Genomic DNA, 16,395 nt, shown 5'->3' with positions numbered 1-16,395 from the left:
TGCCCAAATAATTTATGTATTTTGTTCGTATCTTGAAGATTGGATCGAACGAGTGACTCAGACCTGGGAATTGGACATCGGAAATGAACTTCTGTAATTTAAACTCAAGAGGCTTCTTTTATTCCATTATATTTTTGTGATTTCAAACAAATGCGCCTCTACTAAATTAGTAGAGGCGCATTTGTTTGAAATCGGTTTGTGTACAAGCCGGTTTATATCGGTTTGTAAACTCCTGTCGCTCTCTCCCCCATTAGAAATATATATTACGATACAAATTTACTTTTATCAAAACAAATTTTAATACGGAAAAAGTTGCCAGTTGATTTTGCTGCAGACCGCGTTGTTTGTGAATTTTCGCGGGATCCGGCCCGCAAATCGGTAATTAGTTTCTCCACTACGGACATTAAATGGGTCTGGCAAGCGAACATTGAGTTAGTTCGCGTTTTTCCCGCTATCGTTATACGTAGGGGCAGCACAGGACGGTCAACCGTAAGCGAATATGGATAGTGTTTCACACGTTCAGGGCCCTAGTGCCCCTAGGGGCACAGTGCGAGCTTTAGATTGTTTTGACAACAGGAAACATGGCGGCCTAGAATAGAGAAAATTCCAAAAATCAACGTGACGACCAAACATGGTACCTATATATCTACAAAAATGTTAAACCCCCCAAATTGATTATGAAATGCATGTTCGAGGTTGTTCGCTTTCATGGAGCACATTTAATTTGAAAATCTAAGATCTAAATATCTAAGAAAATCTAAGATGTAAAATCTAAGGGACTCTCGTCACAATTGAAAGTGGAGTGGACCATCAAACAAACAGAACACCCACACGTCCGCAGTCAGTCACTCAGTCTCAGTCAGTGGCAGTATTTTGAGTATGATCACCTCCAGGGCCCAGTGCCCCTGTTTATGATAAAAAACAGAGGCACTGGAGTTGGTCATTGATGATACTGGTTTTATCCAAGTCCCTGTGACCTGTCATCAATCAACAAACAGTTTATCCAATGCTTACAGGCAGTACACACTTCATCTACACAGAGGCCTATATCCTGTTGACTTGTCACTCCTACTAAATTTAACTCGTCGGCTAATTTTCCATATTGCTTCTCTTTTTTAAACAGGAATCTACCGTTAAAAAGGAGAAAACGTTTCCCTTAATACAATCAAAATGCAACAACAAAGCGAAATCGTCAATGGTCAGCGTCTTACAGCAATACGGGTTCAAGGAACCAAAGAAGAAAACAGTGAGTTCATTTTTCAATCGATGTGATTTAGATATCGTTCTTTTGAAACTTACGCGATCGAACATTTAATTCCAGGTTCGAATCAAGGAAGAAAAACCGAAAAGGAGAAAAAAGAAATCATTTGTAGATGATACAGATGATGAAAAGGAAGAGGAAAGAAAGAGGAAACAAAATGAAGAGGTAAATAAATTTAGCCTACGGTATTTTTGCTCTGATAGGTCAATGATATTGTACACACAATAACTCACAATTTATTTCATAATTATCGATTCCAGAAATATTTGCAAGTTCATGATGACTTGAAAAAGCTGAAACATTATTATTATCATCAGTATATGGATATGTTAACGGATAAAGTGAACAAACAGAGACAGGAAATAAAAAAACGTTCTATCGAATCAGAGAATAGATTACAAATTACACGATTACGGTCGAAATCGCGATTACCGAGATTAAAACACAAACTCATTCACGATGATTCTTTCATGAGAGATCTTCCAAAATCTTATTACTATCAGGTAATTTTTAGTAATCTACTGCTCTGAAAAGCTAAATTTGCCCTTATCTTTATTAATGAATTTAAAAGCTGCACGATTAAGAAGCAACCGAAATGTTGCCTCGATATTTGTGTGGTAAGAATATTTCTATTGAATTCAATGTAGATGGTGAAATTGGAAGAAAATTTATACAAAACTGGAAAAATAAAAAACGCAGAAGATTCCGATGCATTTTGGGAAAACCATGGTAGATTTATATCAGATGTCGATGGAGAGGAAGAACCTGAGGAAGGTATGGATTGCTAATCCAACAAATTAATTCTTTTATTATAAATTTATTCAGAGTAAACATAAAATCCCACTCTTAAAATAGAAAGAATCAAAAATGTTTCCTTAGTTGTCAAAGCATTGAATAAGTTTTTGGTGTAAGGAAATGTTCTGGATACTTATTTTCATTCTTTTTGTCATCATAACACAAACTCAGTGTTTCATCAATGGTTATTATTCAAATGAAATTATTTAGAATTTTATTGATAGATTCAGGGAATGAGCCACCAGTGATGGATAAACCTGTGATATCTACTCAATCGAGGCAGCTTTCCTTATTAGAAGAAGAATCGTCTCGTCCTGGAAGTCAAGAAGGTCCTAGGCCAGGTTGGGCCGTCACGCAACAAGCACCTCCTAAAAACAGGGTAAACATAATTTCATTAACGGCTATCAGTGATTCAAGTTTTATTTTGTTATTATGGTTTATGCTTATGATGATAGAAACCAGCGATTCCTGTACAGAGAAGGACGAAAGGAGGCAAAAACAGAATTTCTGCATTAAATCTATCTTCAAAATCTGCAACTAAATTAGATGCGGATCTCATATTTCCAAAGGTAAAATTGCATTCCGTATCTTAAACTGAATTATTTGACAAAATAGAAGATATCTTTTTAGATTTATCTTTATATATTTATAGATTGAAATGCCGAAACTTCACTGTTTTACGATGGATTTATCAAAACCACCTCCTGATCCTATTGAGGTAGGTATAATATTCCTCCTTGATCTAAACCCGAGCAGTATCAGGGTTCCTACAGCCCTTCAAATTATAAAATTCAATTTTGAGGGCCTTACAAAAACCCCCAAAGTTTTAGCCTGTGGTCCCTCAAAAACTTTTCAAAACTCTTCCACGTTCTAAACCCTAGTTTATAGTAATCAATAATCATTGTTTGTAGGAGGCTGAAAAATTTGAAATGAAAGAGCGAGAATTCTACCGCCAAACGTTTGTGCAACGTTTGAGAAAAATGTATCAATTAGCGTTGACTAATACGGCATCAACTCAAAGGTACTTTCAAATTCTATTCATTAGTGTCTCAGTGTATGCTGCATGATCAGTTGGTTTTATGGTCTCTCATGTATATTAAAGAAAATGTAGTTTGTGTTCATTACATTCCTCCAAGTGTTGGGTATTCTATTAACTGTATCCAGTCATTTCTAATTAATCTGAAGATTTTAGAAGCACCCGAAATGTCTATCATTCTCAATCTTCAATATCGTTGGTCTTTTATAATCATGATCAGTTGGTATAATGGAAATAATTTCTATATTTTTTTGTAGGATAGTGGATAAACACGGAATGGATGATCTGTTTCTGTTTCTGGAAGGTCCACAACTAAGCGATATTGTAAATAAGACTCATAGAAAAATCACTTTTGGACACAATTTCTGAAAGATTGAAATGTATTTTCTTTCTCGATGTTTTTCAGATTGATGAAACTTCCTTTAAGAAACTGTCAAATAAATCTCAACAAAGACAGGACGATATCCGAGAGGAAATATCGATTGATAGATTAGAAACTCTGCATCCTATTCGTACGATACTCGAGGAAAGAGAATCGGAAATTTGTTCATCAAACGGTTCAATGAAACAACAAGTCAGGTAAAGATAAATTCACTACAGTCTGTATTTTTTCGGTTAAGATGATGTTCAGTTCCTTCGCCTAAATAACATTGATCTGAATTTTTGGAAATAATCGCGAATTGATTGTACATGAACTTTATTCTTTTCTCAAAACAAAACGAGTAGTAAACAACACGCGTTGATGATTTATTTACAGCGAACGTGAATTTGATGAAATTGATGAAAAAGAAGAACAAGTTTTGCCGCAACATCTCACATACAATGCAATGATCAATGGAGCTAAAATTATAGTAATTATCATTGGTTCAGTTAGTTTTCAATTCTTTTGTGACTGTATAACATATTATAAGTTGTTTTTTTTTCAGGAAGCAAAATGTCCGAGTAGTTTCTGGATAAATTACGCGAAGGATGTTCCGGTGAAAACTTGAACTTAAAAACAGGGCTTCGACTAATAGACAAGCACTGTCTAATTCAACTTAGGACAAGCCACAATGTGAAGTAAATCTAAAAGGAGATTTTGGACCTTTCTTTCAATTGTTTGTTTCAACTGTTTTGGGAAATGTTTTAAAAATCCTTGATATTCATTTTACTTCGTATTGCGGGTCTTCTCTTCAGTCAGATCAGTGCCTCTTGTACATACTTGCAACGATGTCTTTTTATTCCATAAAACTGGGACTGTAGACATAATACAAATGTATACATAATGTATGAATGTTGTATGAGTAAGTTACTTATTTATATTGTATAAAAATTTGTTAACATATACGCAATATTTGTTCATAGCATTTTTACGAATAACTCTAATGGTTTATTCGCTGCTGTCATTTTTTAGTCGTATGCAAAATGAATTACTGAGATCTATTGATGTTTCTTTGGGTTACCCATACAGAGTATCTCGGTGAAATGATCATTCATCTACAAACAAATTAACACAACATGTTTATCACGTAAATAATGTGCAAAAGTTACTTTTGAAATAAATAAATCGAAATTTCATAAAAACCTGAACTTCATAGTTTTTCTTCAGTGTATTGAGTTGTTGAAGGAATCGCATTGCCAGTGTACACCATGAAATACCAGACTTTATCTCCAAACAACTGCAATAAAACACGGCGTTATTCACATTATTTCGACGCCGGGAACCTCGTTTATTTCAATGATTTCTAGCATGTTCAAACTAAGATAATTATACCAATGAAAAATTGGACGAAACCTGACAATTTCACAAGATTCGTATTAATTAGACTCAATTGAATATATTTTATATATATTTTGTAGAATATTTAGTATTTTACGAAATTGAGGTCCAATTTGACTGTGGGCCTGACGTCCCGCGAAGAGATAGAATTCATTGTACTGATGATAACTTGCCTGATGTAATGTATTCCAATATTCCACATTTTCGTCATTAACCAAACGATCTCTATTTCTGGGTATAAACCGGCTGGATTTAAATTCTCGATGTAATCAACGATTTGAGTAACTTCATTCCATAAATCATCGTGTTGTGTTAGATACGATTGTACCAAACTACGATATGCTTTACTGCGCCGTGTGCGAATATATAAATTACAAACAACTCTTATCGACATTCTCGTTTACATTTCATATTTACAAAGATTAAGTTTTCTGCGAATTTTCCCTCCTCACCTAATCGTTTTATAATCCTTCTCAATGTTAAGATGATTGATGGCTAAATTGAGAACTTGTTTATACGTCTCCTGAAGCTCTGTTGTATCATTCTCCATAATAAGACCTACCACATAAAACAATTCGCTTGGATGGGTCCAAGAATAAGATGCGAGGGGCGGGGAGGGGAGGGGGCAGAAATTCCTAGGCTGATGGTTATATGAATTGAGTAAATGGTGCATGATTACATTGAAGTCTATGGTAGGCAGTTGGGTTTCGATCCCTGAGGGAAATTTGGAAGTGGATCATTCCTTAAGCATAAGCGATTCTAACGCACTAAATCAACAGTAATGACAATTTACAAATATTTGTATTAACTTTCTTAAGCCAATGTTGTGAAAATGACATCTTGGCAAAAATAGGGTCAGTACATGGCTCGACTCAAACTTCCCCTGATTCGTGGTTAATCATGAACAGATAATCATGATTTCAAAATGAATTTAAAAATATCCAACAATTTCGTTTTTTACCTGCCATTATAAGGTACGTTTTCGAATCGATGTTTGATGATCTTTGACGAACTTGTTCAATAATATCCGATAGTTTTTGAACATCGCGAGATCGACATCTCAACTCAAATTCATAAAGATGAAGCACTATTTCAACTTTATCTACAGAACATTAATCACAAAGGCAGACAATATATTATAACATGTACGATGCAATGTCCCGAGCAGTCGTTTTCACCCCCACAATCATGCTGCACAAGGGAATGAAGGAACCTGTGATCCTACCTGAACAATTAGAAAGTTTCTTTTTTTCTCTCATTTTGAGATCGATCTGTTTACAAGATTCGATATCATTTTCAATTGCTGTCATAGTTGATCGCTGAAACTCAAAGTAACGATGTTGTAGTTGGTGCAATTTAGACGGTTTTTTCTGTTTGCCTTGACTTGTAATTACATTATCTGTATTCGATGAAGTTCTAATGACTTTCAATCCGGCAGCTATTGACATTAATAAGTTTGTTTTCTGTCTCAGAAAGCTAGATAAATCTTGCTTGGCGACCAGAGTACCAAATTTGTTACTGATCTCATAGAATTCATACATCATACGAGGATTACGCTCAAGATGTAAAGCAGTATTCCATGCTGAAAATAATTCAATAATATTGATCGATGCAATAGCTAGAGGGGTACCTCAAACGGACCACCGGGTGGATCCAGGGTTTAGGAAGACTGCTCTTCATTCAAATCAAATCAGAGCTACCACATGGAGTCACAATCTTATTATATCGAATAATGGTTCTCGGAAATGCTATCACCGGTCAATAAATGCATTTTGAAGTCAAAAATCAATCGCTCTCGTCGCCCGGGGCACACTTTAAAACGATTCTACAGCAGCTAGGGAGACCGCCTTCAGATTTCTCACAGTAACATTTCACCTTACGCTTTAATAATTCTTACCGCATTTCATGAACCAAACTACATCATCTTTTATCGGTTGCTGCTGGTGCTGGTTGCATTTTTCAGACAAGGAATTTTCCACGTACGGATAAGCTAAGATGAAAAATAAAAAGTCGATCGAGGAGGACGAGAGGACACATCAGTCTTAACCCGTCTCTGAAAAAAACACTTACTCGTCTTCATACATTCTAATACATTTTCTAATCTTTCGTCAGAAAATGAAATAATTGATCCTGCAGATGCTTCATGTGCCATTCTTTCGGTTTATTCGGCCAAAAACCTATCGGAGTAACTCGTTTAGAATTACACGTCGAAGTTTTGAGCAAGCGTTACGATTCCTAGGCGGTAAAAGACCATTTAATGAGACGCTGAAGTGGTTAACGGGATTCGAACTGAACTGGTGCATACGCTCAGAAAGGTTGGTGTTAAATCCAATATACTAGGGATTGGTTGTCAAGTACGAAGGTCGCGTGGAATCTGGCAAATTTTTGAAATGCAGTTTTGTTTTTTCCTCATATTTTAGGGTGCTTTCTGTCTGCATTAAGTAGGTATGTTGTTAATTTGATTAGTATATCACGATGAGTTTAGTAGTAAAATACCGAGATAATCTTTGAGTCGGTTTATTTGCTCCATGTCCAACCCGAACCGTCCATACAGTCAGTGATACTCTCAAATGACAAATGTCAAAAGTCGTCACACCGACACACCACTGACCAGTGACGTATAGTCTACAGATCTAGATTAGACGAGAAGATACACAATATCCGTGTATGATGATGACGAGAGAAATCCCACAATAACAAAGCCAAGATTGAAAAATTCTATATCAGAATATACAATCATTCTGATATAGAATTTTTCAATCTTAGCTTCGTTATTGTGGGATTTCTCTCGTACAGATGTGGATGTTGACTCGGCACTCCACGTCCACACAGTCGGTCCTTTGGGAGGTCCGACACTGTGTACAAGGCAAGGCACTGCTGATTGTGTTGCCTTTTTTCATTTTCAGAAAGAATGGACGAAGAACCCCTTGATTATCAACCCTACAGAATAGTCAGAGAGGAAGTTTACAGTTCATCAGGAACTTCAGAAACTAATTCATCTCAACCTGATGTAGTCGGTGTTAGTGGTTTAGATGACCCATTCACTAACTGCGATCTTACAACTGATAAAGTTTTTTGTCATTTACGTAAGGTCAAATCACAACAAAAAAGTGTGAATTCAAACTCTGATAAATAAAGTTCGAAGAATTTTTAACGTTTTTTCAGATGAATTTCTACGACAAAAGATGTACCTTGAATTGGACACGTTTAAGAATTCAGTTGACTCGATTTTAGATGAAACAAAATCAAGTTTCCAGGAATTGTTGAATATAACAATGAGAACGCCAGTAAGTTGAGGATCTGCATCCTGGATGCAGGATCCTGGTAACTCGAGGGTACTAGATTTTTGTTTGGATACATAAGATTGAAATGAAACTATCCCCATAAGTAACACAAGAAATTTCTAATTTCGCCATTAATGTAATATTTCATCTGATTCAGAAATATAAATGAAAGGCAAGCTGCGAAACTAAACTCTGATGTGGAAAATGAAGAGAGTCTAGTAACCTAAAAAACTTACTCCCTATTTAATAAATGAAGCCTTGAAAGATTTGATGAATTAGTTTCAACTCCATGAAATCTATAAAGAACTCTGGATCTGGTTAAAAAGCTGAGGAACATTTCAACTAATTCGTCCGTATTTCCTATTTCAGTTAAGTCAGTGCTGTACTGGTGGATGTTCTTTAGAAGGCGGTAAGACCTACTTTCATTTCATGCAAATTAATTTAGATTAATTAGGCCTAAATGCAGGTGTTAATCATTCAAGTGTGTCATCGTAATTTTTTCAGATAACAACGAGATGAAGATGAAAGAAAATGAGGAGAAAAGGTAAGATGAAAAAGAAAGTCTGATGCGGGAAAAATGAACTTATTATCATTATGACTGATGGAAAGTAATTTTTGTTGCTTTTAATATTTTAGGCTTCCGTCCGGTGATAAGTATACAGCATTGATACAAATTCTTACAGCAACATCTAATATAAGTGCGTCATTGTCGCAACGAGTTTATCACGAGTAGTAACTGCACCTGAATACTGTCTATAAATAACCCGAGTTCGTGTTGTGATAATAATATGAAATCCCACAATAAGAAATGAAAATAGTGTTCGGAATATTTCCTTCAGCTGATATTCGATTTGATGATTGAATTACAGGAAAGGTCATTTATTGTTGCCGGGACCATTAAAAAACATGGAATTTAAGGCGAATTTGTCATCTTTAAGAATGGTATTTTCATTGAATTTGAGTTAGATTGGGCAAAGATGAGCAGTGGCATTAAAAGAATTGCAATGTACCGCTTTATATCCTAATAGTCGTCCAAAAAGTATTCCTGAAGATGACATTGATATCGGATAGACATAAAGGTCAATAAGCTTAAATTTGTGAATGATTTATTTTTTGTTGAGGGATTTAGTGACTGTCTATGAATACCAAATGAAAGAACGTCTTTTGCGTAAAGTTCTGGAAGAAACTCTGATGAAAATCAAAGGATCTTTTATGATGACTAAGTGAAATGCAATTAGCTAATGATGTGCGTTTAGTTAGGCAATGAGGTAGCATTTAATTGGGATTTCTCTTGAAAATTATAGACACGTGTGTTCGTGATATATGTGTAGCAGTTAGTAGGATGTAGATAATGAATAAATAATGGATATAGTTGTCCTGTGTTTATGAAATGAATCTGTGCGATAACCCGAGGTCAACCCTTCTTTATATGGCTTGATTATACACACAGTATGAACCTAATAATAAATGGGTGTGTTGTGCAGTATAGTAGTGATAGCTTGGACACTGGTACTCGAACTGCTTCTGGGTGATGAACTCCACTGTGATCGCACAAAATGGCAAAACTGTTTAGTAATCATAGTTTCCTTGAACTTCCTATTTTTCCTTCACTTTGGTCTTCGTTTCAGGGTTCATCTTCAGTTTATCTTCAGTTTACCCTTTTTTCAATCACTAATCTGCCCTGGATTCCTGATGATGCCCATTCCACGCAGTGCTGGCAGTAGTGTCTGTGTGTTCATATTGAAGTATATTGGTGAACTGGTTCCTGCCCAACACCACCATTGACCTCTCCTAAAAATACCGGTCCACTATTCTATTTGGAAATCGTTTTAAGAATAGACTAATCTATTACGAGCCCCATTTATTTTGTATTATATTTATTCAGGGTTCTTTTGATTGTGCTGCACATTTCTCAGTGATATGCACTGACACATATGCAGTAATTCAATCAAATTAAATTCTTTATTTACCATAAACCATAAACGAAATATTGTAATAAATATAGGCCATGTAATGGAATAAAACCTTTAAACATGCGCAATGACTAGATATAAAGAGAGATGCGAAACCCTAAAATTCCAATATCTCAGATTATTCATTTGGAGCCTTCCTAATTCAGTAAATTTAACCGTTCTTTGAATAGGGCTATTTATCGTTATTAATTCACAATTTTGATTTACATTTGATGATATACAATCGTTTCAAAGATTATATCTTGTCTGTTAAATATATCGATTTGGAAAACGAGTTCTAGTTTAACCTACATCTAGTGTATGTAACCAGGTCAGATCTGCACACATGTATTATGTACAGCTCGACGTCACTCATAGTGAAGTACCCACCAACACCACACCGTGCATATACACTGCACTACTACTCTCTCTATATCACAGTCAGTCAGTAGGAATAATGACGAGCTTTACCAACATTATACGGATAGGATATGGTTTTTAAAGGATGTAAATTGTGACTAGAGTTGTGTTAGTGTTCAATCATCGAATCATCGGGAGATATATATTAATATTAATATTGTTATATATTAATAATCATGGACGTACCGGAGTTAGAGATCGACCCAAATTTCGAGCCTCAAACGCGAGCTCGTTCTAACACATGGCCAGCGATAAGAAGGGAAGATGCTGTACCATCGGCTGAAAATACGCCCGGGGACCAGCCAGTATCAGTGACTGTCACTGATGAAAGCGGGGATTGTAAGGAACCCATAGCGAATAGCCCTTCGTCGACGACTGCAGTTCAACAGAAAACTAAAGGTTCATCGAGGAGAAATGCATGGGGAAATTTGAGTTATGCCGATCTAATAACGAAAGCCATTCAAAGTTCTCCAGAACAGAGGCTGACTTTGTCACAAATCTACGATTGGATGGTCCAAAATGTACCGTATTTTAAGGATAAGGGCGACAGTAACAGTTCAGCCGGGTGGAAGGTTAGTTATCATCATCATCATCATCATCATCATCATCATCATCATCATCGTCACACTAGCCTATATAGGCATAATGGTTTTATTTATATTATTTAACAAACCACAAATCGACTTATAGAATAATTGATGCTCTACCAAATATCCAATATCAGAAAACAGGAGGGCTCTCAAACATTGTACCCTCAGGATCAGTATAATTCCACTATTCATATCAATGGTTCACCTACTACAGTCTTGTAAAATGTGATCTCTCATAAGCTCGATTAATTTCATCGGTGTCAAATGATCTGAATTGAACAGGTTCTACTATATCCAAATATCTTTGATATCTTGGTCCCTGTGATCAAAACTTCTGGGGCCAGTTGCTCTGAAGTTGGTTAGAGTTAACCAAATGGACAATTAAATTGATATAGTGTCAATTAAAAGTTCATTGTAACTATGGTATTTATCCACTGGTTATCTTTAACCAACTTTTGAGCAACAATTTGTGGCCTGGAACTGGATATGATACTGCTCAGTTTGATAGAGACAAATCATTTTACATTTATAAGTGAGCAATTTTGAAATGAATCCAATAAAGGTTTGACAAGCCATAGCCTGTCATAGGCCTATAGCCTACCTACATGTGGCATTAGTCAAACTTTTATTGGAATCATTAAAAAGTTCTATTGATTATTGTACTTGACCCGAAAATTCCATTATTCAAACCTGATGAACATGTTATGACAATAAAAACTAAAAAGATTCAGCCTAATTTAATCATGGGTAAAAGAGATTTCTCTACAGACACCATCTGTACGTAGGCCTATAGAAATTATTTTGCGCAAAATTTTGATGATCTTTGGATTGATTTCTGTTAAACAGAACAAGATGTAGGCTAATATCACCTATGCGTGAATTGGTATCTTCATGGGGGGTATCTACTGATTCGCAATAAAGGTGATAATTCCTAATAAGGCACACTATGGAAAGGTACTAATATCACGTTATGGTATGATTGATTGATTAGCACTTTGTAGTTATCACTAAGAATCAGTAAATCTCAGATGACTAACTTATATTTCATCTTAGGAAAGAGAGAGAATTCCAACGGTTTAGTGACAAAGTTTGAAAATGTTGAAAAAATAATTTCGAAACATTTTTTGAGAATGCCCACCAGAGCTTTCGACCCAAATTCAGTCTCTGCATGCATGCTCCAAAATTGCCACAAATGGGAAGCTGGTATTGACCCCAACTCTGTTCATGATGGGGATGGTGGATCCTGACCTCACATGTGTATAAAGCTACGTTCACGCTATCACTAGTCAGTCTATTCTAATTAGGGATCATTCATTTATTACGTATGCATAATATTTGAATTTTTCAACCCCCTTTCCCCCTCTGTACGCAAAATCGGCCATTTTTCATATAAATTAAGCATTACAGTACACAATTGCACTGACCCCTCCCCCAATGCTATGTAATAAATGAATGACCCCTTAAGCCAATACCTGAAATGGACCAAATTAATGCTGTACGTTCACCCACATCTTTAAATCATCTGTTATCACTGGTCCAACTAGATGCACTACTAGTCAATTTACTACTAAGAGATGCTGAGATACCTCAGAATTAAGAGCTATTTAGTTTTGGTTCCGCACTTTTGGTTTGCCCGACCCTGGGAGTGATGTATTTCAATATTCAACGTCCAACTTTTATCTTATTTCAATCTGTTTAAAGGGTTTAATGCAATATTAGTGGCGATAGTCATGAAGCAGATATTGCTAATAGACTGTCGTCGTAGCTATGGTGATACTTCGTGACATATTTTATGTGTAATTAATCCAAGTATTTCGGACTTGATTTTCTTATCGTTATGGTATATTGAGAGTTGGTTTAGTATTGGTTCATGTTCTATTTATCAACTTGCATATATTATCAATTCAAGATAGTATTGTTTTTTTAAAAACCCATAAATTTATGGAAATCATTTTCACCTACATTTTGGAGAAATGAAGATTGTAGGTTTTCATGTCAACAGTTTTAAGATTTACTGGATGAAACTGATTAAAATGACGATCCAAATGACTACTTGTTAATTGAATTGGAAATTTAGTTGAAATCACGTTAGGAAAATTTGTCACACTACCGAAGTCTTCTCTATTTTCAAGTCTCAATTTGCGATTCAAATTACTTCCATTCTCATATTTGCAAGTCATTTGAATTTAAGTCATCGACGTAATGATCGTCCCATTTATGATGACTGAAGTATTATGATGACTGAAGTAAGTTCGACTGGAATTCGAAAATAAGGATGAATTCAGTAACGTGACGATTTATCCGGTGATGAATTACCTGAGATTGAATGTATTTTCAGTAAAACTCACTTAATTCGGATGACTAGGGACTGCGCGTAGACTTCTTCGAATTAAGTAAAATCGGAATCATGAATAATAGTTTCCGGATTAAATGGACTAAATATTTCATCGGAATTAATTGAAAATCCGTATAGAAAAATCTGAATTAAGCGAGTGTTAGTTCTACTGTATCTGATTTCAAAAATTTGAAATATCGACATTTTGTATAATTTCAGAATTCGATCCGACACAATCTGTCGTTACACAATCGTTTCATGCGCATACAAAACGAAGGAACCGGTAAGAGTTCCTGGTGGATTCTGAATCCGGACGCGAAACCTGGTAAATCACCGCGACGACGAGCGACCAGCATGGACACAAAAACCTACGAAAAAAAGCGCGGCCGCGTTAAAAAGAAAGTCGAAGCGATGCGAGCGGCTCTGGAAGGGAACCACTCGAGTCCGACGTCTACGCTGTCCGATAGCGCGGGAGATCTGCTAGAAACATCGGCTCTGCACAGTTTCCAACTGAGCCCCGATTTCCGACCTCGAACCAGTTCTAACGCCAGCAGCTGCGGCCGACTGTCGCCCATACATTCAACAATGGAGCCGGATCTCCATGACAACCAGGTACCGTCTATATCGCCGATCCCGTGGCAGAACGAACTGACGAGTCGTACGAGTCTCGGTACTCCCTATTCGTCGGTTACGGATCAGTTTACGGATCACCTGACCGATAGTTTAGCCGATATCGTTAAACTAGCCGATTGCACGGTTATAGACGACTGTAATCTGATCGATTCAAACGCGGCGCGCGCGACTAATTCCTGCAGTCCGACTTCGATTCCTCAACCTCATATTCTACAACAACAAACGTCACGCAACATCGCGTCGCAGTTCGACAACAGTTGTTACAATCGCACGAACAGTCCGTACGCCGGCTTACAACAAGATTACGATAATTCATTCGCGTTACCCCCGCCCCCGCCTTATCCAAACCAGATTAACTGTAGTCCTCCGCGACAAATGATAAACATGGCCGGAGGTACGTGTACGATGACCAGCTCGGCAACGGCCGGTAATATGGGTATGGTCAATCTGATGGACGATACGGATCTGACAATGATCGATAGCGGCGATATGGAGATACAGGACGACGGTGGCGCCACCTGTTTGAATAACGTCCCGGTTTCGATGAACCAGCAACAAATGTTGAATAACGCGACGTTGATCAGAAGAGATCAACGTTTACAACAATTACAGGCGTTACGTTCGCAACTAACAGCGGCGAGACACAATATCAGTTTACTGAGCGGACCTCCCGATAGTTCTATTCTACGCACTGCCTTAACTACTCAAAAGATGGCCGCGCTTCAACAACAGACCGTCTTAAACATGGACAACCAACAATTCACGATGTTACCAACAACGACTGGACAACCGCAACAATTACAACAACAAGTCTCACAACAACAACAACAACAGATAAACTATTCTTCCGGTATTCCGCAAGATTTAGATTTCTCACTGGATACGTTTGAAGATTTCGATTGCGACATCGATCAAGTGATAAAACACGAGTTAAACGTAGAGGGCAGCTTGAATTGTGAATTCGACAGCATCGGGCAATCGTCGAACGGTCTCGTACATTGAAAACGGGTTATCATAGTTCAATTGTTATCGTTACCGAGTTGATTTCTAATTCTATGATACGTCATGTCAGTGTTATAATGTGCTATAATAGTTGATAATGATATTATCAGCCACAAACTCTTTCAAAACATTTGGAAATTATCATCAGCATAAAAAGCGAGTATTGATTAGTGTTGGTATGAACTGTTGAACTGGTAATGCTCATTAGTTCGCAGAATCTGTTTCTATAGGACGACATATCGAACTAGGTTTAATTAATGCGTTTCTATCGAAGACTGATTGAACTAGGTTAAATAAATCATTGCAGACTAATTGAACTAGGTTTTCAATCTTCAAGATGGGAGAATTTAGCATTTTCTCATAATTCAATGAGGTCAATAGGAATGTTTAACAAAATGAGCTTTAACATTTTGCCTATTTTTGAATCATCACCTTTTTGAATACGTCCATAAAATTAGCCAGCTACACAATGAAGGGAATGGAGAACCTGCACTGAAATTATTCAGCATGTATTCAGTTGATAGCAGTGTTGCTAGAGTTGTTAGTATGATCAGGTGCTGTCAGGTACCGGTACCATACTGTATGTACATGCGACTGCTTTTATTTGTGTTATCCATAATGAAGATACCTGATGGTATTTTGAAGATGATGATGAATTTGATTTCATATTAATGTATTCTATGGTTTAATAATGAATTCATCTATAGAGCTATTACATGTATTGTAAGCTCTGTAGCCTATAAATGAATGGTTCAGTAATATGGGCATTGATTCACACATACCAAATTTCCATTACAAAATTTCAGGGATAGATATCCAGTAAACTCGGTCAAGATAAATTGGTCAGAAGAGTTGAGCGAATGTTAAGGATCGGAAAATGCGTTGTGAGAAAATTATTTTTTCGAGAGTCAATGTGGTCAGAGATTTTTTATGTTGATTTTTCGAGGTGAAATCACAGTATTTAATGTGGGGCTGATTTAGGCCGCGCTGAAATTTTTTAGAGCGCAAGAAATGCGAAAACAAAAAATTTAGCGCGAGAAATATTTGTAAGAATGATTGTTGAAGAAATGATCGTCGCGCTAATATTAATTTTTTTGCTATCAAATTTGTTTTCGGATTTTCCTTGGTAAAAAATTTTGGTGAGGCCCGAATCGGCCACCATATGTTTAAACGTTTTTTGCTTGCTGGGATTTTTATGTCAGTTAGTGATGATAGAGGATGGAGAGAGAGAAAGAGCGTCACTGATGTCTCGAGACGACATTGTCGGTCTTTGCTTCGAGGCCGTCAAGAACGCGTAAAGAGTAATTTACAGTCAGAATTCTTTGAAA

General features: G+C 36.6%; 3 protein-coding genes across 3 annotated transcripts; all 3 read left to right on the top strand.

The window, feature by feature from the left end:
* Nucleotides 1-575: 575 nt before the first annotated feature.
* On the top strand, nt 576-4,631 carry LOC141914707 (uncharacterized). The gene is made up of 13 exons (XM_074805978.1): nt 576-634; nt 1,124-1,246; nt 1,322-1,426; nt 1,522-1,764; nt 1,909-2,035; nt 2,281-2,435; nt 2,512-2,625; nt 2,709-2,774; nt 2,968-3,077; nt 3,350-3,416; nt 3,499-3,671; nt 3,850-3,943; nt 4,019-4,631. The coding sequence occupies exons 1-13, from the start codon at nt 632-634 to the stop codon at nt 4,079-4,081; spliced, it is 1,443 nt and encodes a 480-aa protein (XP_074662079.1). The 5' UTR covers nt 576-631; the 3' UTR covers nt 4,082-4,631.
* Nucleotides 4,632-7,226: 2,595 nt separating this feature from the next.
* On the top strand, nt 7,227-8,585 carry LOC141915328 (uncharacterized). The gene is made up of 4 exons (XM_074806827.1): nt 7,227-7,296; nt 7,758-7,937; nt 8,017-8,138; nt 8,505-8,585. Exons 2-4 carry the CDS (start codon nt 7,763-7,765, stop codon nt 8,583-8,585), a joined length of 378 nt encoding a protein of 125 aa, XP_074662928.1. The 5' UTR covers nt 7,227-7,296; nt 7,758-7,762.
* A 1,944-nt stretch (nt 8,586-10,529) lies between these two features.
* Nucleotides 10,530-15,538, top strand: LOC141915324 (uncharacterized). The gene is made up of 2 exons (XM_074806813.1): nt 10,530-11,079; nt 13,652-15,538. The coding sequence occupies exons 1-2, from the start codon at nt 10,684-10,686 to the stop codon at nt 15,065-15,067; spliced, it is 1,812 nt and encodes a 603-aa protein (XP_074662914.1). The 5' UTR covers nt 10,530-10,683; the 3' UTR covers nt 15,068-15,538.
* Nucleotides 15,539-16,395: the final 857 nt, after the last annotated feature.

Source organism: Tubulanus polymorphus, chromosome 1 (assembly GCF_964204645.1).
Source record: "Tubulanus polymorphus chromosome 1, tnTubPoly1.2, whole genome shotgun sequence".
Classification (NCBI taxonomy): Eukaryota; Metazoa; Nemertea; class Palaeonemertea; order Tubulaniformes; family Tubulanidae; genus Tubulanus; species Tubulanus polymorphus.
The sequence above is the reverse complement of the archived record's forward strand: the minus strand, read 5'-3'. Positions and strand labels throughout refer to the sequence as shown.

Bases quoted from the DNA above. Each gene is read 5' to 3' on its own strand.
- LOC141915328 (XM_074806827.1), top strand. From the start codon at position 7,763: ATGGACGAAGAACCCCTTGATTATCAACCCTACAGAATAGTCAGAGAG. The intron at 7,938-8,016 runs GTAAGGTCAAAT...ACGTTTTTTCAG, and splicing joins TAAAGTTTTTTGTCATTTAC to ATGAATTTCTACGACAAAAG. The intron at 8,139-8,504 runs GTAAGTTGAGGA...TTCCTATTTCAG, and splicing joins ATATAACAATGAGAACGCCA to TTAAGTCAGTGCTGTACTGG.
- LOC141915324 (XM_074806813.1), top strand. From the start codon at position 10,684: ATGGACGTACCGGAGTTAGAGATCGACCCAAATTTCGAGCCTCAAACG. The intron at 11,080-13,651 runs GTTAGTTATCAT...GTATAATTTCAG, and splicing joins ACAGTTCAGCCGGGTGGAAG to AATTCGATCCGACACAATCT.
- LOC141914707 (XM_074805978.1), top strand. The intron at 3,417-3,498 runs GTAAATAAGACT...GATGTTTTTCAG, and splicing joins GTCCACAACTAAGCGATATT to ATTGATGAAACTTCCTTTAA. The intron at 3,672-3,849 runs GTAAAGATAAAT...ATTTATTTACAG, and splicing joins TCAATGAAACAACAAGTCAG to CGAACGTGAATTTGATGAAA.